General features: G+C 49.4%; 1 protein-coding gene across 1 annotated transcript in view; it reads right to left on the bottom strand.

The window, feature by feature from the left end:
• Positions 1–21641, bottom strand: part of LOC119963802 (NADPH oxidase 3-like) — a 121766-nt gene that overhangs the window by 58339 nt on the left and 41786 nt on the right. The window contains exons 3-7 of the mRNA XM_038793140.1: positions 16996–17091; positions 16790–16900; positions 10874–10961; positions 3498–3643; positions 238–419 (exon numbers count right to left, since the gene is read on the bottom strand). Coding sequence (XP_038649068.1) covers positions 238–419; positions 3498–3643; positions 10874–10961; positions 16790–16900; positions 16996–17091 — 623 coding nt within the window. The remainder of the gene's footprint in view (positions 1–237; positions 420–3497; positions 3644–10873; positions 10962–16789; positions 16901–16995; positions 17092–21641) is intronic.

Raw genomic sequence — 21641 nt, 5'->3', positions numbered from 1 at the left:
AGAAGAAAAAGTAAGTTGTTCTTTTCATTATGGTTTTGTTAGCTAATTTTTGTTGAAGACATACATTTAAAAACCTTATTTCCATGTAAATAACACTGACAGTATTGGTTCTATATGTTTTAGTTCTGATATGCAACCCAAGCTGTTAAATTCCAGGTATTGTTGTTGGTGGTTTATTATATTGTATTTCAATATTGCAGTTGTGTTATACTCTGAACAAACAAAAAACATGCTTACCCTGAACCATGAATGATGAGACCAATAAAGAATACAATGAAGAGATGGTGAGTGCACCAAAACACCTCATAAAATGACTCCATAATAACCCGCGTAGATGAAGTCACCATCAGAACGAAAGCCACAGTAATAATGATGCCAGTCACTCCTGCTGTGCTATTTAATAGCTCTTTCATTGGGTTCTAGAAATACAGATAACATCACATAAATCAGGACAGAATCACCTGTTACAAATAAGTCTTTTATCTATTTCAGAAGCAAACCGTGATGAATACCTCATGTATAAATGCATATTTAAAATCCCATTTCCTGTATGCAACTTCGGAAGTAAAGTTTTTAAAAAACGTAACTGAAGCGTCCATGGATCCACCTCATAAATATTGGCGGGATTCTCCGTCAGCCGACACCAGAATCAGGAAATGCGATTGGGTGGAGAAACGGTTATGATGCCGAAATCGGGGTGGCTGCAGATTTTACACCAAAACGCAATTCTCTGCCACATCGACAGCAGTGCCAATGCGTTCCAAGCCACACATACAGTAAACACCATTAGCATATCATTATCAGGTCTGACCCGGTATTCTACCGGGCCTCCATGATTCTCCAGCCTGGCCTGGGGAATTCCCAATGGCGAGTTTCACTTGTGCTTTTAGAAGTTGAGAAACAGGCGCAGTGGCTGATGTGGGTGGGAGAGGACACAGGGAGCTGTGACCGTGGCCAGTCCCTGGTTCTGTGACTGCATCTGCACGATCGATGGGACTGGGTCTGTTCCAGAAGCCCAAAACCCGTCTGGACGGCAGCAAGTCCCTGGGGTCGACCCACCCTCCGACCGTCCACCCTCTCAGGAGTTCCTAACGGATGGTGTTGCATACTGGAGCATGTGTGTCATATGGAACAGATAGAGTCCCAGGAGCCTCTTCACTAAAGTGACCAACCGAGGTGAATGTCTCTGGGAGGGTGGAGGTGTTGGAGACCTTGGTTGTCCTGGGTCACGGGTCTATGGCTCGTGTCCTTGTTGGTGTCGTCATCGCTGGTCGGCACCTGGGGTGCTTGCTGTGACTGTAGCTGGGGCCGGGGGCGGGGACACCAGAAGGGGCTTCCCCATCACCAGCAGCTCCTGCAAGACAGAAAACAAGATGCATTATTAGACCAGTTGGTGGGAAGGGGGTTGTGTTGGGGAGGGGGTGAGTTGCGAGGGGGGGTGTACGGGTGGTGGTGGTGTAGGGATGAGGGTGGTGTGGGGGTGAGGATGGTGTGGGGGTGAGGATGGTGTGGGGGTGAGGGTGGTGTTGGGATGAGGATGGTGTGGGTGTGGGGGTGGTGTTGGGATGAGGATGGTGTGGGGTTGAGGGTGGTGTGGGGGTGAGGGTGGTGTGGGGGTGAGGATGGTGTGGGGGTGAGGGTGGTGTGGGGGTGAAGATGGTGTGGGGGTGAGGGTGGTGTGGGGGTGAGGATGGTGTGGGGGTGAGGGTGGTGTGGGGGTGGTGTGGGGTGAGGATGGTGTGGGGGTGAGGATGGTGTGGGGAAGAGGATGGTGTGGGGGTGAGGGTGGTGTGGGGGTGGTGTGGGGTGAGGATGGTGTGGGGGTGAGGATGGTGTGGGGAAGAGGATGGTGTGGGGGTGAGGGTGGTGTGGGGGTGGTGTGGGGTGAGGATGGTGTGGGGATGAGGGTGGTGTTGGGATGAGGATGGTGTGGGGGTGAGGGTGGTGTGGGTGTGAGAGTGGTGTGGGGGTGCGGATGGTGTGGGGGTGAGGGTGGTGTGGGGGTGAGGATGGTGTGGGGGTGAGGGTGGTGTGGGGGTGAGGATGGTGTGGGGGTGAGGGTGGTGTGGGGGTGAGGGTGGTGTGAGGGTGAGGATGGTGTGAGGGTGATGTTGTGGGTGTTGTCACCCGTGTCATGGGGAACCACAACTCAACAGGTCTCACTTCTTCGCCCGATATAGACCTCCACCCTGGCGACTGCTGTTTCTTTTGGCCCGCCGACCACGTCCAGGCCTCCTGCTCTGCCATGTTGAGGGGACGCAGGTCCGACGGGCCCCCTTCAGTTTTTTCCTGCTCCTGGTGGTTATGGGCAGCCTTCTCCTTGGGGGTGGGGAGGGGGGCGGAAACAGAAAACGCAGTGTTAGACAGTCCGGCGCATGCAGCCCAAAGGGTGGGTAGATGTTGGCTTCTGTGGCTAAGGCACCTGGCCATGGCGCCAGGTATGGGTGCCAGCGTGTGGTGCAGGGTGGGACTTCACCAGCCTCAGGGTGGGAGTGGTAGGGTTATGGGTGCGTGGGACGGGGGCTGGCGCCAGGGGCACAGTGCTGCCGACTCACCCCGGCTAACCTGAGGAGGTCGGGCAGTTTTTTACGGCACTTCTGGCCGGTCCAGATGGTGTTGCTCACGGCGCTGACCGCCTCTGCCACATGCCTGCAACAGTAGTAGACTCGCCAACTTTAAGGGCATTTAAGTGGTCACTGGATAGACATATGGATGAAAATGGAATAGTGTAGGTCAGATAGGCTTCAGATGGTTTCACAGGTCGGCGCAACATCGAGGGCCGAAGGGCCCGTACTGCGCTGTAGTGTTCTATGTTCTATGTTCTATGTGCCCAGGCACGGCGAATGGTGATGGCTGGCAGCTTCCTTCCCGGCCGGATTACAGGGTCACCCAGCTTGGTGTCCACAAACTGAGGTGCCGCTCTCCTTGCTGCCATCTTGTTGGTTGGAATGGTGTGTGCAAAGAGTGCAGTGTGTATATGCGGCTGCAGCTTGTCGGCCTCCTGAGAGTCAATTCTAAATCCGGCGAATCCAGCACCGTTTCACATTGGAATCGATTGTGTTCCACGTGGCGCCTGTGCTAGACCCTCGACAGTCATTGAATTGGTCCAAGTCCGGCACCAGATTTGCTGGCATAGAACTCCGTGAATCCTGCACGGGCTCAACTCTTCGGGCAGGATTCTTCGGCCATGTTTGCCCAGCGGCCGGAGAATTCTGCCTGAAGTCCATGGATTTTTCAATTGCCGGCGTCTTTTCTGTGGCGTTCTTGCGGCGGGCGGGGTGGAAGAATCCAGCATTAGTCTCAGGATGTACAATTCCGCCACATAGGTTTTGTAGCATCCTTTTGTTTTTCTTTGCTGAAGCTAAACAATTGATGATTTACAGATATATTGAAATAGTTAAAAAAAACAATTCAGTATCCTAAACAAAAGAAGATAACATTTTGATTCATTACTTTAATTCCTCACTTTAATCAGTGGAGAATCCAAGTCCACGTACCGTATCATATGTTCTGATGGGGTTGAGGTAGCTTTCAGTAGTGTTCTTCCCAATGCTGGAAAGTCTGATCAGTAAGTCTTTGGCAGCAGGTGAATAACTGGTGTGGTATCGCTCAATATTGAACAGATGTGCAATTACGTGGATAACTAAATGTGAACAAACATATATTGTATTTTCCACATTTTTGTTAGTTTTATTTAATAAAATGAACATTAACAATGACTTGCACACAGAGGGCATTGGGGGCATGCTGAGAGGCAGGAAGGCTGGCAAAATGCTGTGAGAAGATGGCAGATAGCGTGCCTATTGCCGTCCTACAGCCTTGCCATCTCACCAGTCGTGGGAAGGCTCACAGATGGGCAGCACAATTGAGCCACTTAAGTGGCCAATTAAGGGCTGTTTCCCACCTCCACTGCCATTTTACCAGCACCTAGGGGTCATTTGCCATATGGGATATCACAGGGTACACCTTGACAGCCTCCCTGCAGACTCCTGGGGCACCCCCATTTTCAGCAAATCCTTGCAGCACGGAGGCTCCTCTGGCAGCAATTAATGCCATAATGGCAATGGTTCTGGCTGCTTTCAGTAGCCACTTAGCCAAAATCTGCCTGGCCCTGATACTGGAGAGAATACATAGATAGAAATCAGGTGACGCTAGTATCTTGGTATGATATCTACCATGAAAAATGTATTCTGCCAATGCTCACAGTCAAAAGTCAGCCACTTAGCAGAAGCATCATAGAACATAGAACATAAAAAAATACAGCACGGAACAGGCCCTTCGGCCCACGATGTTGTGCCGAACCTTTGTCCTAGATTAATCATAGATTATCATAGAATTTACAGTGCAGAAGGAGGCCATTCGGCCCATCATGTCTGCGCCGGCTCTTGGAAAGAGCACCTTACCCAAGGTCAACACCTCCACCCTATCCCCTCAACCCAGTAACCCCACCCAACACCGAGGGCAATTTTGGACACTACGGGCAATTTACTATCGCCAATCCACCTAACCTGCACATCTTTCGACTGTGGGAGGAAACCGGAGCACCCGGAGGAAACCCACGCACACACGGGAGGATGTGCAGACTCTGCACAGACAGTGACCCAAGCCGGAATCAAACCTGGGACCCTGGAGCTGTGAAGCAATTGTGCTACCCACAATGCTACCGGGCTGCCCTTAAGAACAAATTAATCTACACTCCATCATTCTACCCTAATCCATGTACCTATCCAATAGCCGCTTGAAGGTCCCTAAGGTTCCGACTCAACTACTTCCACAGGCAGTGCATTCCATGCCCCCACTGCTCTCTGGATAAAGAACCTACCTCTGACATCCTCCCTATATCTTCCACCATTCACCTTAAATTTATGTCCCCTTGTAATGGTTTGTTCCACCTGGGGAAAAAGTCTCTGACTGTCTACTCTATCTATTCCCCTGATCATCTTATAAATCTCTATTAAGTCACCCCTCATCCTTCTCCGTTCTAATGAGAAAAGGCCTAGCACCCTCAACCTTTCCCCATAAGACCTACTCTCCATTCCAGGCAACATCCTGGTAAATCTCCTTTGCACCTTTTCCAAAGCTTCCACATCCTTCCTAAAATGAGGCGACCAGAACTGCACACAGTACTCCAAATGTGGCCTGACCAAGGTTTTGTACAGCTGCATCATCACTTCACGGCTCTTAAATTCAATCCCTCTGCTAATGAACGCTAGCACACCATAGGCCTTCTTCACAGCTCTATCCACTTGAGTGGCAACTTTCAAAGATCTATGAACATAGACCCCAAGGTCTCTCTGCTCCTCTACATTGCCAAGAACCCTACCGTTAACCCTGTATTCCGCATTCATATTTGTCCTTCCAAAGTGGACAACCTCACACTTTTCATGGTTAAACTCCATCTGCCACTTCTCAGCCCAGCTCTGCATCCTATCTATGTCTCTTTGCAGGCGACAACAGCCCTCCTCACTTTCCACAACTCCACCAACCTTCGTATCGTCTGTAATCGTATAGAATATTAGCATGCATCAGAACTTTCAGATGAGGGAAGAAACTGAAGAAAAAAAAAACTGAACTTGCAACATTTCTAAATCTTACCCTGCAGCACATGAAACCTGGCAGCTGAAGAGCAGTGAGAACAAATGGAATCAACAGATAAATGCCTTCTCAGCACTGCTTGTGAGTCAGGAGAAACATCAGTGTCATGGCATGAAAAGCCTGGACAGGGTAGATGGGAAGAAGCAGTTCCCACTCGTGAAAGGATCGAGAATGAAAAGACACATATTTTAAGTAATTGGTAAAAGAAGCAAAAGTGATGGTGGCACAGTGGTTAGCACTGCTGCCCCACAGGCAGGGACCAGGGTTCAATTCCGGCATTGGGTGACTGTCTGTGTGGAGATTGTACATTCTCCCCATGTCAGCGTGGGTTTCCTCCCGGTGATTCAGTTTTCTCCCACACTCCAAAGGTGTGCGGGTTAGGTGGATTGACCATGCCAAATTGCCCCATTATGCCCAGAGGTGTGCAGGTTGGGTTAAGGGGATAAGCTGGGGGTGTGGACCTGCTCTTTCGGAGGGTCGGTGCAGACGCGGTGGGCAAATTGCCCTCCTTCTGCATTGTAGGGATTATATGGATTCGATGGACATGGTCTACTCCTGCTCCTAGTTTGTAGTTCGTATGTATGAAAAACGTTTTCACATGGTTAAGGATCGGAATGCACTGCTTGAAAGTGTGGTGGAGGCAGGTACAATTGACGGATTCAAAAGGGTAATAGACACTTTGCTAAAAAGAAGAAAGTGCAGGGTTACTGGGTGGGGGCAAGTATGGCACTAAGTGCGTTGGTCATTCGGAAGCTGTTGTAAATGCCGGCCGAAATGCCTCCTGCACTGTAACAATTCTGTGATTCTATGAGTTTCTGATATTAGGGGGGTCTTGAGATACATCGGGTAGGTGGCAAGAAACACTTTTTAGTTGCTGGTGGGGAGTCAGATACATAAGAGGGGATGAAGACAGAAGGAATGTGTTGGAAACACATTGGGTGGCCGGTGATATAGGAGGGTTGGAGACACATATCAGAAGTAAAGAAGATGTTGGCATATTCATCACAGTGGGGTTGTGTGCAAAGTGCAGGCATGTGTCTGTGGCATTGGGGAGTGGCGGTTGTATCAATTGCTCGCAAGGTTTGATCAGGGGGACACTAACAGATTTGCTTTGATGTTTCTTTGGCCCTTCCGATATCTCCGACTCCCTGCTATCTTTCCAGCCTTGTCTTTTTTTTAAATTTAGAGTACCCAATTCATTTTTTTCAATTAAGGGGCAATTTAGCGTGGCCAATCCACCGAGCCTGCACATCTTTGGGTTGTGGGGGCAAAACCCACGCAAACAGGGGGATAACAGGCAAACTCCACACGGACTGTGACCCAGAGCCGGGATCGAACCTGGGACCTCAGCGCCGTGAGGCTGCAGGGCTAACCCACTGCGCCACCGTGCTTCTCCCTTTCCAGCCTTGTCAATGTGCAATCAGCCACCCACCCAATGTGTCACCAATGGCCTGATATCTTCCACCACCACCCACCCACTCTGTGTCTGCGACCACTTGCCTTCTGTGCATCTGACCCCATGGTGTGACTCCCTCCCCTTGGTCCTCTCTGAAGTTACTCCAGCTTCCTTGATGTGTCTTCGTTCCCTCTGAAGTGTTTCCAACTTCCCACAATGTGTCTCCAAAGCTCAATGAATCTATTGCCCCCTCAATGTATCTCTGGCTGCCTTAAAGTGTCTCCAATCTCTTTGATATCTTTAGCTGTTCTGATTGTTTCAAGGCTCCCAACTAATGTCTCCCTCATCTCTACTTGCCGGCTGTGGTAGGGTGTGCAAGACTTCCCATTCCCTCACTGTAGCTGTGATGTGACTATCAATTCACGCAAAACAGAGATTAGATGTAAACTGTGGCTTTAATCAACTAGAACAGAGCCTACCTGTGACTGATCTACTAGAGAGAGCTGCCTACAAAGCTGTTGAACTGTATACCTCCCTTCAAGGGGCGGAGCCAGGGGCAGAGCCCACAAGGGCACCAACATGATACATCCTATGTAATATCGTACAATGGTCCATAGGTGGAGCCCACATGGGCAACAACGTGATATAGAGTAATACATGGTGAATGGTTAATACAATATGTTCACCACATTCACCCCCGTTCAAAAATTGAAGTCCGGCGCTGGTGAAGAGTTCACAGTTTAAGCCTGCCCAGCACCCTGATCGTGTGCTGAGATCGCCGAAGCTCTGGTATTGCAGCTGGCCCAGGTGTCGAACTCATCCGTGCAGGCATGGGTGGCGAAGTTGCTGGCGTGGGCACAGGTGTGGACTCCGGGAGCATGTCTTCTGGAGCTTCGTTCCTGTGGGTTGCTGAAGAGGGGAGAGGGGACAGGAGAAGGTGTGGGTGCCATGTAGAGGCAGGGGCGCTGGTTGGCGTAGGTTGGGGGGTAGGTTGGAGTGGCGGAAGTAGTGGAACCTGCGGGTGCCAGGTCCCGGAGGGAGACCGTATCCTGTCAGCCTTCGGGGTGTTCTATGTATGCGTACTGGGGGTTGGTGTGAAGGAGCTGGACCCTCTCGACCAGGGGGTCGGACTTATGGCTCCTGACGTGTTTGCGGAGTAGGACGGACCCCGGTGTCTTTTGCCAGGACGGAGATCCCGGAGGTGGATTTACTGGGGAAAACAAACAGGTGTTCATGAGGGGTCTCATTCGTGGCCGTGCAAAGGAGGGACCTAATGGAGTGGAGTGCATCGGGGAGGATCTCCTGCCAGTGGGAAACTGGGTAATTCCTAGACCGCAGGGCCAGGAGGACGGCCTTCCAAACCGTCGCATTCTCCCTCTCCACCTGCCTGTTTCCCCGGGGGTTATAACTGGTAGTCCTGCTCGAGGCGATGTCCTTACCGAGCAGGTACTGACGCAGTTCGTCGCTCATAAATGACGAGCCCCGGTCACTGTGGACGTAAGTGGAGAAACCAAACAGGGTGAAGATACTATGCAGGGCCCTAATGACGGTGGCAGGTCATGTCGGGGCAGGGGATTGCAAAAAGGAAGCGGGAGAACTCATCAACGACGTTGAGGAAATATGTGTTGCGGTTGGTAGAGGGGAGGGGCCCTTTGAATTTCAGAGTTAGGCTCCTGAGTTTTCACTGGAAGTCCAGTCCCAACAGGAGAGGAGCGCAAGGTCGGAGAGTACATATAACTTTAAATCGGCGTACTCGGCGCCCTGTATTGCAACGGTTGCGGTAGTGCACCCCCGGATCTGCACCGAGTGCGACCCAGAAGCGAGGGAGATAGTTTGATGTGCAGGGAGGATTGGGAGCGAGCAGCACCTTACCATGTCTGGATGAATGAAGCTCTCTGTGCTCCCGGAGTCGAACAGGCACGGCATTTCATGTCCATTGACCTGGATGGTCATCATGGAGCGACTGGTCAAGGGTGACCGCACTGAGTTGCGGGTAGCCGGCGTGGTCAGAGGTGCTGGGGTGGTCCCAAGTTGGCTGCCCCCATCGGTCGTACATGTCGGGCGGCTCTGCAGATGGCGGCCAAGGTGGTGACCCCCATCGGTCGCACGTGTCGGGCGGCAAGGAAGATGGCGTCCAAGATGGCGGCCCCCATGAGTCGTACGTGGCGGGCCGAGTCGCACATGTTGTGTGAGCTTGAAGATGGCTGCATCCACGGACAACACGAGGCCGATGACGCGTCCAGGGAGGAGGTGGGGGTGGAGCTGGCAGGCACGCAGCCACACTGCGGGGTCTGTGGGCCTGTGAGTCTGAGAGTCGGGCCTGTGATTTTGAGGATTTGGACCTGGTCAGGCAAACTTTAGCGAAATGTCCCTTTTTACCACAGTTGCTACAATTCGCATTCCGAGATGGGCAGCGCTGCCAGGGGTGCTAGTTCTGACCACAGAAATAGTAGGGTAGCCCCCCGTGTTGGGCAGGCAGCTCTGCCAGGGGTGGTGATGCTGGTCGCAGAAATAGCAGGGTAGCCCCCCCCCCCCCCCCCCCGTGTTGGGCAGGCAGCCACGCGGCACAGGCCTGGGGTACTCTCTGGTCATTGGTCCACGAGGGGGTCGCATGATCTGACGGGAACGCGTTGAGTCTTTGGAACGCTACTTCTAGGGAGGAGGCTAGCTTTACCGTCTCTTCCAGGTCTAGGGCACCTTTCTCGAGTAGGCGCTGTCTCACGTAGTTGGACCCAGCCACGTAGGCGTCCCGGACTGCGAGGTCCATATGTTGAGTGGCCGTAACTGCCTGGTAGTTGCAACTTCGCGCAATGACTTTGAGGTCGCGTAGGTACTCCTCCAGCGATTCTCCGGGGCGTTGACGGCGAGTATTGAAGAGATGCCGCATGTACACCTCGTTCACTGGCCTTACGTATAGGCGCTTCAGTATCGCGAGGGCGTCTGCGTAAGTGGAGGCTTCCTCGAGTTGCACAGAGATTCGATGGCTCACCCAGGCATGGAGAAGGCTCAGCTTCTGATCGTCGGAGATGGAAGGCGAGGAGGAGGCGGCGAGGTAGGCCTGGAAACAGCGGAGACAGTGCGAAAAAATCCCTTTGGCCTCCGCGGCCTGTGGGTCAAGTTCCAGTCGGTCAGGTTTGAGGACAGATTCCATTGTGGTGTTGCAGTCGATTAAATTGATGCGACCATCAATTCACGCGAAACAGAGAGTAGATGTAGGCTTTAATCAACTAGAACAGAGCCTGCCTGCGACTGATCTGCTGGAGAGAGCCACCTACAGAGCTGCTGCTCCTTGTACCACTCCTCAAGGGGCGGAGCTAGAGGCGGAGCCCACAAGGGCATCAACATGATACATCCTATGTAATATTGTACAATGGTCCATAGGTGGAGCCCACATGGGCAACAACGTGATACAGAGTAATACATGGTGAATGGTTAATACAATACATTCGCCACAAGCTGGAAAACAGAGACCAAAGCTGAAATCACATTCTGCTGCTAAGTTTGGCAGGTGCTCTGTATTTCCAGGTTTCCTGGTTGCTTGCTACACCTTCTCCTCTCTGCCCACTCCATGATCACTTCATGTACAGGGCCACTGAGTAAATGCCATTGTTATTTTTATATAATTGACTAGATTCAGAAACATATTGCATTTACTGCATCAAGAAATAAATAGAGCAATCCGATGTGAAGGGGAAAGTTCTGAAAGTGTGGGGAGAGAAGGATACAGATAAATGCAATTAGACAAATACCTATCGAAGAAAGTTTAAGAAAACAAAGGAATCAAACCTGGAAAATCTTTACAATGTATATTATAATAATTATATTTCAAACTTTGCACACTTGCAGCTTAATTATTTGGCAATTTATCAGCAAATATCCAACCTGTGTGCAGGATTATCATGTAGGCGACCAGCTGATGAAATCTGACGTTTTTATCCAGCTGCCTTCTCATATTGCTTCGGCAACACTGCTTAAAAAAGTACGCAAACATACTTGATAGATTAAATAATTAATATCGTGGAATATATGTCTGACATTAATTAGACATTACTTGTCGCGACTGAATTAGAAGAACTTCTCTAAAGAATTTTCAGACTCTTGTGATCCAGACATTGCCGATCATCTCACCACAAACTGGACAACACACGCCGCACTCGCTGGGATGAGCTCACCAGCAACCTGGACTGCACTCACTCCAACTGGGAAGGTTGGAGACTGATCCAACAACTAGCAACTGGGCAGCAACCTGCAGCTTCACTCGGAGTAGCAGCCATCTTGCCAAAGGTTGCAGAGCTCTCACCAGAGTGAGCCACAGACGCAATGTTGCTATGGAATGGAGATCCCCCAAAAGGACAAATAACTCAAACCAGGCCAAACAGCCAAACCTCACAGATGAGGTCCAATTAGCAAAGCTGCGGGTTATGACCAACTCTACACTGAATTCCATAAGCACCTTTGCCCCGTGGTGACAAAAAGGTTCTCTATCTTTCTGACCAGAATCATCCAAGAGAAGCAACTGCCAAACATTTGGAACATAGCCAAGATGGAATTCAGTGTAGATTTGGTCGTAACCTGCAGCTTTGATAGGTTTCCATTGATAGGAACGCAGCACAGAAGTCCAGGGGTGGGATTCTCCATCAGGCGATGCCGGAATAGGGAAATGCGATTAGGTGGCGAATCGGTTTTGATGCCGAAATCGTGGTGGGCGCCAGGGTCACACCAAATCACAATTTTCCAGTGTTTCAACAGCAGCGTCAATGCATTCCACTCCACACGTATAATAAATGGCGTTGGCATATCATTAGCGGGCCTAACCTGGTATTCTTCAGGGCCTCCGCGATCCTGCCAGGGCCGGGGGGGGGGGGGGGGGGGGGGGGGGGGGGGGGGGTGTGGATGATGAAGGGTAATCATTGGAATCGATTGTGTTCCACATGAAGCTGGCGCTACCCCTTAATGGTCGTTGAGTCGGTCCAGGTGCGGCGCCAGTTTTGCTGTCGCGGAAGTCCACTAACCCTGCCCTAAGTCAATACTAGACTCAGGAACAGAGGGCGAGATTCTCCCATCGAGAGATTAAGTCCTGATGCCGGAGTGAAAACCGGAGTGTTTCACTCGGTGTCGGAGGCCGCTCCTCGCTCCCTATTCTCACACCCACGGGGGGCTAGGAGTGGCGCTGCGTTATTTACGCGCGCCGGGCCTTGGCGCCGCGTAAAAGCGGTGCTGTGTTAATTACGTGGCCCGGCGCCGCGTCAATGACATCACCCGCGCATGCGCAGGTTGGTGGGCACCGATCGCAGGCCCAGGCCCTTTTTGAGCCCCCCCCCCCCCCCCCCCCCCCAGGTGCAGGATCCCCCCTCCCAAGCTGCCCCCCCAGCGTTCCCGCGCTGTTCCCGTCGGCTGCGACCAGGTGTGGACGGCGCTGGCGGGAACCCGTCGTATTGGGCAAGCCGCTCGACCCATCCGGGCCGGATTCTCCCAGCGGCCTGCCGTAAATCTCGCCGCGGCGGTTTGGGGGGGGGGGGAATTGCGTGCGGGTGCCAGGGCGGCGTGGCGGGACTCGCGCGGCGCCCCGGCGATTCTCCCACCTGCCGTGGGGGGGGGGGGGGGGAATTCTGCCCAGGGTATCCGGCCATATTACTTTTGTGATCCTGCTCTTTAATTTGGCCCTTAGCTGACCACACTCCCTCAGCAAAGCCTCTACTATAGTTGTGTATATGTCATTGGTACCCACATGGATCACAATAACTGGGTCCTTCTCTCCCCACTCCCAAGTTCCTCTCCAATCCCAAGGACATGTCCTTAACCTTGGTGCTGGTCTCGCAACACAGCCTTTGAGACTCATACTCTTCTTTGCAGAGAACCGTATCTATATGCATAACTATACCGCCCCCTACTCCAATTATATGCCTTATTACTCCACCCAATTGATTATTACTCCACCTGCACACGGTTCCATGGTCAGTTTTCTCATCTTTCCTGCAGTCCCTGCTCTCGTCCACATAAACTGCAGAAACCTAAAATCTGTTGGACAATTGTAAGGACTGAGGATCCTCCTTTGCTACCTTTTTGATCCCAATGCCTACCTCACTTGGAGTCACTACCCACTTGTCCCTGACTAAGGACCAAATCAGTAGTGACCAGCTTCAGAAATCTGACTGTCTCCTGGAATAAAGTGTCGAGGTAAAGTGTCGGTGGTTGTCGTGGATCACACTGTGGTCCACCGGCTCACACATGCCACAGCTGCAACACATCACCTCAAATCAGTGTAATATGTTGATTGATATCAGGATGTGTTACTCTGCATACAGCTGGTGAATGCTTCCTGTATATATGTAAATACCCTAATTAAATTGACATCTGGTGTAACTGGTTCCACAAATGTGTGCTTGTGCTGCAAATGCTATTTGAAGGCAAAAGAACACTTATAGCACCAAAGAAAACTGCCACTATGTTGCTGAATTTTATGGCCTATGTCTTTAGCAGGCAATGTCGTATTATTGCTAAATTGTGTTATTTATTTATAGAAAGAAGTTCCTTCTTTAAAACAACGCATTTGACTACTTTTTTTGTGGTCTCACGTTACCATAGTACCAACTGAAGGTTTCCCCATAATACACTGGGCAGGGAAGCCCATCAGCCCACCTGCCACCCTTAAATTTATCGAAAGCCTGAGCATGTTCCCACCACCACCACAATAATACGGCTGGGAATACAGAACAAAGGAAGACCACCTGCACCATCTCAGGTATAACGGTAGGAAGGGAGGGGATTGTACCTCTTGTAGAGGGCAATCTGTGCCCATTGGGGTACCCTCTTCACAAGATGTTACATCTCCTTTGTGACTCACCCCTATCTCCATAACCTGACCACCATCCTGCCCAGAGAGCTGATTCCTCCTCAACCAAAAACCCCACACCTCTGATGCACTATCAATTACAACAAGATGAGAGTAGAGTGTAATCGAGGCTTTATTAAGCAGAGATGTGTCGCCTCCTTCAGCTGCTGCTGAAATGGCTGCAGCTCGGTGAGGACACACATTTATACTCCGCCTACTGGGCAGAGCCAGCAGGCAGGGATCTACCCCCGTACCTGTAGTATAGGAGCCTTACCATATTACATCTCGTATGTGATACATACAACGGTGGTGACTACCACAACCTCTAAGTCAGGTCACCATTGATCTTCTCCATGGGACTGCCTGTAGCCTCACCAACTGCTACTACTGAGACCAGGCACTGCTGGGGCTGCTGTTCGTCAATTGGACTTGCCGGCAACTCTCAAGAGAGGGACTTCCTTTCCCACAATTATCTCAGTAAGGCCGTCCCTAGCGTGTTATCGTTGCGGGACAGCCTTTTTTAATATCAGTCATATTGTGACTGACTTTTTGACAGGGTTAGGCAGAGCAATGTGTTCCCTATAAAATTCAGCCCTTGGCTTATCAAAATCTAAGATTGAATACATTTGGAAAGGTTTGCAGCACTCTAGTATAATCACTGTCAGCGTGTCTTGCTCTTGTTTCTCAAGGCTGAAGGGTATTGATTCAAGCACTATCCCAGGTGTTTGAGCACATAACCTAAGATGATATATCAGCCTAGTACTGAGGGCATCTTGTAGTGTTGGAAGAGTTCTTTTAGATGAAATGTTAAAGGTACAAGGACACAAGGCAACACAAAAGATAGAAGGAGACCATATGGCCTGTTGAGCCTGCTTCCCTATTCAGTATAATCATTGTGAAGCCTTACAACACCAGGTTAAAGTCCAACAGGGTTATTTTGAGTCACTGGCTTTCGGAGCACTGCTCCTTCTTCAGCTGTGCTCCGAAAGCTACTGACTTGAAACAAACCTGTTGGGCTTTAACCTGGTGTTGCAAGACTTCTTATTGTGCCCACCCCAGTCCAACGCCGGCATCTCCACATCACAGTATAATCATGGCTAACCATGGAGTTCAACTTTGTTTTCTTGGCTGTTCCCCATAACCCCTTGACTTTTTAAGGGACCAAACATTTATCTATCCAGCCTTAAATATAGTCAATATGGAGCATGCGCAATCCTCTGGGATAGAGAATTCCAAAATATCAAGTCAGATGTAAATAATCACTAATCAAAAAAAAGCAGCAGGGCATTCCTGGAGTCCTGGCCATTATTAATGCCCCAACTAAACAACATGGGGGTAATTTTTCCCTATGTAGAACATTGACACCACTTCCAAAGTAATTCAACTACTTTATTGCATAAAAGGTATGGTGAGAATTCTCCGTTTGGGAGAGTAAGGGTATGATTTAATGGCCTCGTCGTGCCTGAATTGGTGTTGGGACAAGGCTGTTGAATCTCGCAAGGGGCCTCTCGTGCGATTTGCAATGTTCGAAACGCCTCACCAGATTTAACGGAGTCTCGCAAAATGTCGTGATTTGGAATTCGCCCTCACTGATATGCTCATTTAAATATGGGTTTGTGGGATTCACGCGGCACCTGGGGCTTAATGGCTTGGCCTGGGAGACCTTGCCAGGGTGTCATTTCGCACTGGTTTCTACGGTTGTGATAGAACTGAAGGGATTTCCCAGGCCACCAGAGACTTCAGGAGGTCCGGGACGGGGCAGCTTGGCACGGGGGACTCCCCCTGGCACCCGGGCACCTTGGCACTGCCACTGGGCACCCTGGCAGTGCTGCCCTGGCACCCTGGCTGTGCCAGTCTGGACTGTCAGTCCACTAGGACTGAATAGCATGCGATTTGCACTCCGTTGAGTTCGCTATTCGGTTAGCGGGTCAGGGCAGACAAATGGCCCAGCACTTTGCCGGCGAGAATTGAAATAAATTCCTGGCCCAGCGGACATTATAACCACAGGGTGGCCTGAGGAGTGCCCTGAGGAGTGCCAATACCTGGTGGTCCCTGATTGAACTTGGCCATGGCCATCCCTTTGATGAAACAGCTGGGGTATGATGGTGTCCAGAGGGGCAGACTGGGTGGACCCAGATGCTCCCTGAGCATTTAAAGGACACAGGCAGCACTCAGCAATGTGAGCAGCCACGAGCATGTAAGTAGCCCCAAAGGGGTGTGTTTAAAAGACAGTCTTTAGCAATGGTAGTCTGAGCCACGCCACCCCGATCCCAAGGGGGCCACCCCTAGTCCACGATCTTGACACCGTTGTTCCCAGCAGCTGTCCCGGCCCGGGCAGCCACCCCCAGCAAGCCCGACAATTTTTCAGGCTTTTTCAGAGTTGTTTTCATCTCCTGCTCCCCCTCCGCTGTCATGGAGCCCAGGCCCCCCTTGAAAATACTTGCACCTATTCGTGTCCACGAGACTTCCGCCAAAGAGGGGCGGAATATCACAGATGGGTGGAGCATGAAGTATCCAAGCCGCTAATGATATTAAAATCCATGCAAATGACAGTTTCCTGTGGATCCGTTGGTGCAGGATACAAACCTCGATTCCTCCGCCAGTGGGGAACCGGAGCATGGTGTCAGAATTGGCGGTGGGCGCAAAACAGATTTTTTCCATTTCACACTATTCTCCACTCGATTGCAATTCTTGCTTCCAGCATTACAAAGCGGACAATCCAGCCCATTATATAAATGCAACAATGTTCTTCTTTTTCTATCATTGCTCAAAAACTCTTGCTAACTTACAAATTCCATCTTAAACTCTGAGTGTTGTAATGTTGGGATTGAACATTTCTATTATTACTGGAAAGCCTAAACCTCAATGTAACATTTTAACATAACATTTTCTGAGCTTTCTTGCATGTGGTATAAATGTACCAACTAGTGTAAACCTTAGAGTACCTTGGAAGAAATAGTAGGTACACTGCACGATCCTCTCAGAAATGAAATCAGATTCCGACTGATAGGTAGCAGGATCAGGAGACAGTTTAAGTTGAGACACATCGCAGATGCTCTTGACCAAGCCAGCGCTGACTGATAGGAGAAATCAAACACATGTCTCTAACTTATTACCAAGAGTAGATTAATGGTGTAAAAATATGTATAATTAACAATAATAAAGCACTTACCCCAAGCAGTGCACGAGTATAAATATATGCTTCCTCTTGTTCATATAGGAAGAAAGTGTGGCCAAAAAGGAAAGTATTGATTCCCAACCACAACAACTGGAACATAAAACACTTTTATTTCACAAACCAGATAATAATAACATATCAAATGGTTTATTGTGGGGTAGCAAATGTTTAGAATGAAAAAGCCTTTCAAATCAATTATGCATAACATTTCAAATGTTATAAAAGTGGTGAAGCTAAGAATGGCTTCAAATTAAACTAAGTAAACTAATACAAATTAACAGTAACTGTGTCTAATGCATAACATGATGTAGACCCTGTATCTTTCATTTTACAATAATTCTTCTGGCTATCTCAATAAATGCAGTTAGTTCTGTTTTCTTGTACACTACAAAATATATATTTTGCTAAACAGGCCTGGAAAAATATTTAATAAACGTTTAAAGTTGTGCACGACAATTAAAGCTTTTTAATTGTAATATTGAGTTTAAACATTGAATAACAAAACATTGACTTTGTACGAAGAGAAAATTTGACAAATTAACAGTTAAATTATAAGACTTACTAATATGATGAGCTTTGGAGCGTCATTCACAAACCAGTTTGCCATTGATCATGTAGAGCTGTGACTTTAATCTGTTTTCTGCTTCTTTACAACTGGTGTTTTGTTTTCTACCTACCCAGCCCTGTCAGTTGTTGCTGAGGTGTAGCATTACTGAGGGTGTACTCTGGGAATTGTAGTTCAGTCTTTGCCTGTCTAATATTCAAATACTTGTTAAGCTGTGGTTCTAGGATTTCCAACAATCCCATAAGATATACCGTTTTAAAAAAGAACGGGCTGGATTCTCCATTCCTGAGCCTAAGTGCTGACGCCAAAGGAGGATCCATGGAGTTCCACAATGGGAAAATCGGCAGCACACCTGCACCGATTGCATTACCGGTGAGGGTCTAGCACTGGCGCCGTGGAACACACTAAAAACAATGGAAGAATCGGCGGGTCCATGGACACGGGCAGGGCTGACAAGCTGCAGCCGTGCGTACATTTATACCACCCCCACACATGCACCGATCACACCTGGAAAGATGCCGCCGGTCATGCTGGACCGCGTACTCGGCCACCCCAACCTCACAGCCCACCTCCCAGCCACCCCCCACCACTCCCACCAGCCCTGACAGAAACTCCCTGGCCAGCGGCATGACTATCGGCAAAGTATGGCGCTGCTGGACACTGTCCGTATGCCCCTCTCTCTCTCTCCACAGTCGCCACGCCAAGCTCACGACTGTTGAGACCAAACGTGGCCTACGCCGTCGGAAACTCGGCCCATGGGAGTGGAGCTTCGCGAGTGAGTCCACTAATGAGATGCGAACGCGGTTGCAACAATGCGCGGTGTGGGTCGCAATGACACTGATTTGGAGGGGACAGACCATCGCGATTCAGCACCAAACTGGCGCCTGCCACGATTTCAACGTTGGGAGCTATTCACTTTCCAATCGCTGTTCCTGATTTTGGCATCGGGCAACGGAGAATCCAACGCAACATGTCTGGGCTCTGGGCACTGGTTCCAGTGAAGTAGGTGATCTATTTTTTTCTCATGAAAGTTAAGAATCCTACATAAAATGAGATTGAACATTCTGAATGTAGTTCTTATTGGATGCAGCCCCATAAAATAAAGCTATTAAAATATCATTCAATCATGAATGGATAGCATTTGAATACACTGGTGCAGAATGGTATACTTTTCTCAAGTTGCAGTCAAGACATGTGTCGGTAAAACTGTGCTACCCTTCTTCAGCTGATATTGTTCTCATCTTTGAATTAGAAGGTTGTTGATCCTTGCTCCTCAACAACAACAGCTTATAATCATATAACTCCCGCAATGTAATAAACCATTCCAAGACGATTCACAGGAGCATTATAAATCAAAACTGCTTATTGCGTTGCATAAGGCTATATTAGGGTAGTCCGGTTTAAGGGCTAGAGGAAATTACAGGTATAGGAAAGGGAGGAGGTCATGGAGGGATTTTGAAAACAAGGATGAGAATTTTTAATGGAGATATTGCTTGACTGTCGACCAATGTAGGTCAACTAGCACAGGGGTGATAGGCGAATGGGACTTGGTACAAGTAAAGACATGAGCAGCAGATTTTTGAATGGTCTTATGCCAGGGCATGGATATATATTCTAGCCTGATACTCCAGTGTAGTACTGAGTCAATGATGCAATTTTGCAAGTTTGTTTGTCAGTAAAATTCATCATAACAAAGCCTCATCTGCTGTGATGAGACCATCAATTCACACAAAACCAGGAGTAGAAGTAAACCGTGGCTTTAATCAACTAGAACAGTGCCTGCCTGCGACTGGTCTGTTAGTGGGAGCCGCCTACAGGGCGACTGCTCTTTATACATCCCCTCAAGGGGTGGAGCCAGGGGCGGAGCCCACACAGGCCCCAGCATGCTACATTATAGGTAATACCATACAATGGTCCATAGGTGGAGCCCATATGGGCAACAGCGTAATACAGATAAGCACATGGTGAATTGTTACAGCAATACATTCACCACATGCTGCAACATCAATCGCTAAATATAAGTTAAAATTAATTCCCTTTGATATTTTCCAATGATATTATGAGTGTGCGGCCCTCTCTAGCAGGCATGCGGAGACCAACAGAGAAGGAGCAAGACGAGAAGGCAGGAGGAGGTGATTTATTTTCTTTGAATGGGTTGTCCACGAATAGTTACTTAGAATTCAATTCCCTTAAGCTGTTATCCCAACACCACCATTGCTTCACAATACCCTAACCTCAATCTATCTATTATATCCCATCACACCTTCCTATTGCCCAAGATCCTATAATAAATGCCGCCAATAAAAAACCTCTCAACAATAGCTTTATCCAACAACATATCCAATGATAAATAGATAACAACTATTCTCTTTGTACTTCTCCTTTGTGCCTGTCTTACTGGTGCCAATACCTATCCCAGTGCTCCTTAGCAGTTCTATGCAGTTGTTGCAGCAGGTCTGGTGAAAGGCTGCTAAGCTTTACTTGGGGTGACTGCAAATAGCCTTGCAGAATGACAGGAGTCTTCAGGATCCTGCTTCAGACTGCACCACCTTGGCATGGGCAGCAGCAAGATTGACCAAGAGGCAACAGCAAGGGCACTGACAGAATGGCAATGGTGGGAGCAGGAAAGTTGTCATCCTGAGAGAGGACAAGAAGTTTGTGCTCCATAGAGCCAGTGACACTTCCCTGGGTGATGCCTCAGCAAATCTAGTGTGGGTTGGAGGACAGATTGCTGGACTGCTATGAGAGCCAGCGTGCACCTTTGAATATAGATCTACAGCCACAATAAGAGCAGTGTGAGTCTGTATGGCAACAGGCATGGATCTCATGACCACCATCTGATCTTCCACTGCAGCATTGAGATTTTGAGTGGTTTCTGCCTATGCTGCAATAGAGGCTGAGACGGTGTCCATCGGTCACATCATTGCGCTGGTCTGCAAGTGCAATCAGAGAGCTGGTCACCACTTCCACACTGGCAAGTGTAGGTTCCACGCCTTGAGGGAAGTCCTGTGCCACATTGGAGCTGGACTCCTCCATGATTCTTGACAGTGACAGAAGGTTGTCTGGCAGGCTTATCAGAGACCAAGTACATTGGTGTGAGTGTTGATCACCACGCACATTGGTGTGTGTGTTCATCACTAAGCACATTGGTGTGTGTGTTCACCATCAAGCACATTGGTGTGAGCGTTCACCACCAAGCACATTGGTGTGTGTGTTCACCATCAAGCACATTGGTGTGAGCGTTCACCACCAAGCACATTGGTGTGTGTGTTCACCATCAAGCACATTGGTGTGAGTGTTGACCACCAAGAACATTGGTGTATTTGTTCACCACCAAGAACATTGGTGTGTGTTCACCAACAAGCACATTGGTGTGTGCATTCACTACCAAGCACATTGGCGTGAGTGTTCATCACCAAGCACACTGGCGTGAGTGTTCACCACCAAGCACATTGGCGTGAGTGTTCACCACCAAGCACATTGGCGTGAGTGTTCACCACCAAGCACATTGGCGTGAGTGTTCACCACCAAGCACATTGGCGTGAGTGTTCACCACCAAGCACATTGGCGTGAGTGTTCACCACCAAGCACATTGGTGTGAGTGTTCACCACCAAGCACATTGGCGTGAGTGTTCACCACCAAGCACATTGGCGTGAGTGTTGACCACCAAGCACATTGGTGTGTGTATTCACCACCAAGCACATTGGTGTGAGTATTCACCACCAAGCACATTGGTGTGAGTGTTCACCACCAAGCACATTGGTGTGAGTGTTCACCACCAAGCACATTGGTGTGAGTGTTCACCACCAAGCACATTGGCGTGAGTGTTCACCACCAAGCACATTGGCGTGAGTGTTCACCACCAAGCACATTGGTGTGTGTATTCACCACCAAGCACATTGGTGTGAGTATTCACCACCAAGCACATTGGTGTGAGTATTCACCACCAAGCACATTGGTGTGAGTATTCACCACCAAGCACATTGGTGTGAGTGTTCATCAGCATTTTCCTGTAGGCTGCTTTATCACAATCCCCATACAAAATGTCTGCAGCGTACTTGTTTATGATCTCAT

This window comes from Scyliorhinus canicula, chromosome 1 (genome assembly GCF_902713615.1).
Source record: "Scyliorhinus canicula chromosome 1, sScyCan1.1, whole genome shotgun sequence".
Classification (NCBI taxonomy): Eukaryota; Metazoa; Chordata; class Chondrichthyes; order Carcharhiniformes; family Scyliorhinidae; genus Scyliorhinus; species Scyliorhinus canicula.
The sequence above is the reverse complement of the archived record's forward strand: the minus strand, read 5'-3'. Positions and strand labels throughout refer to the sequence as shown.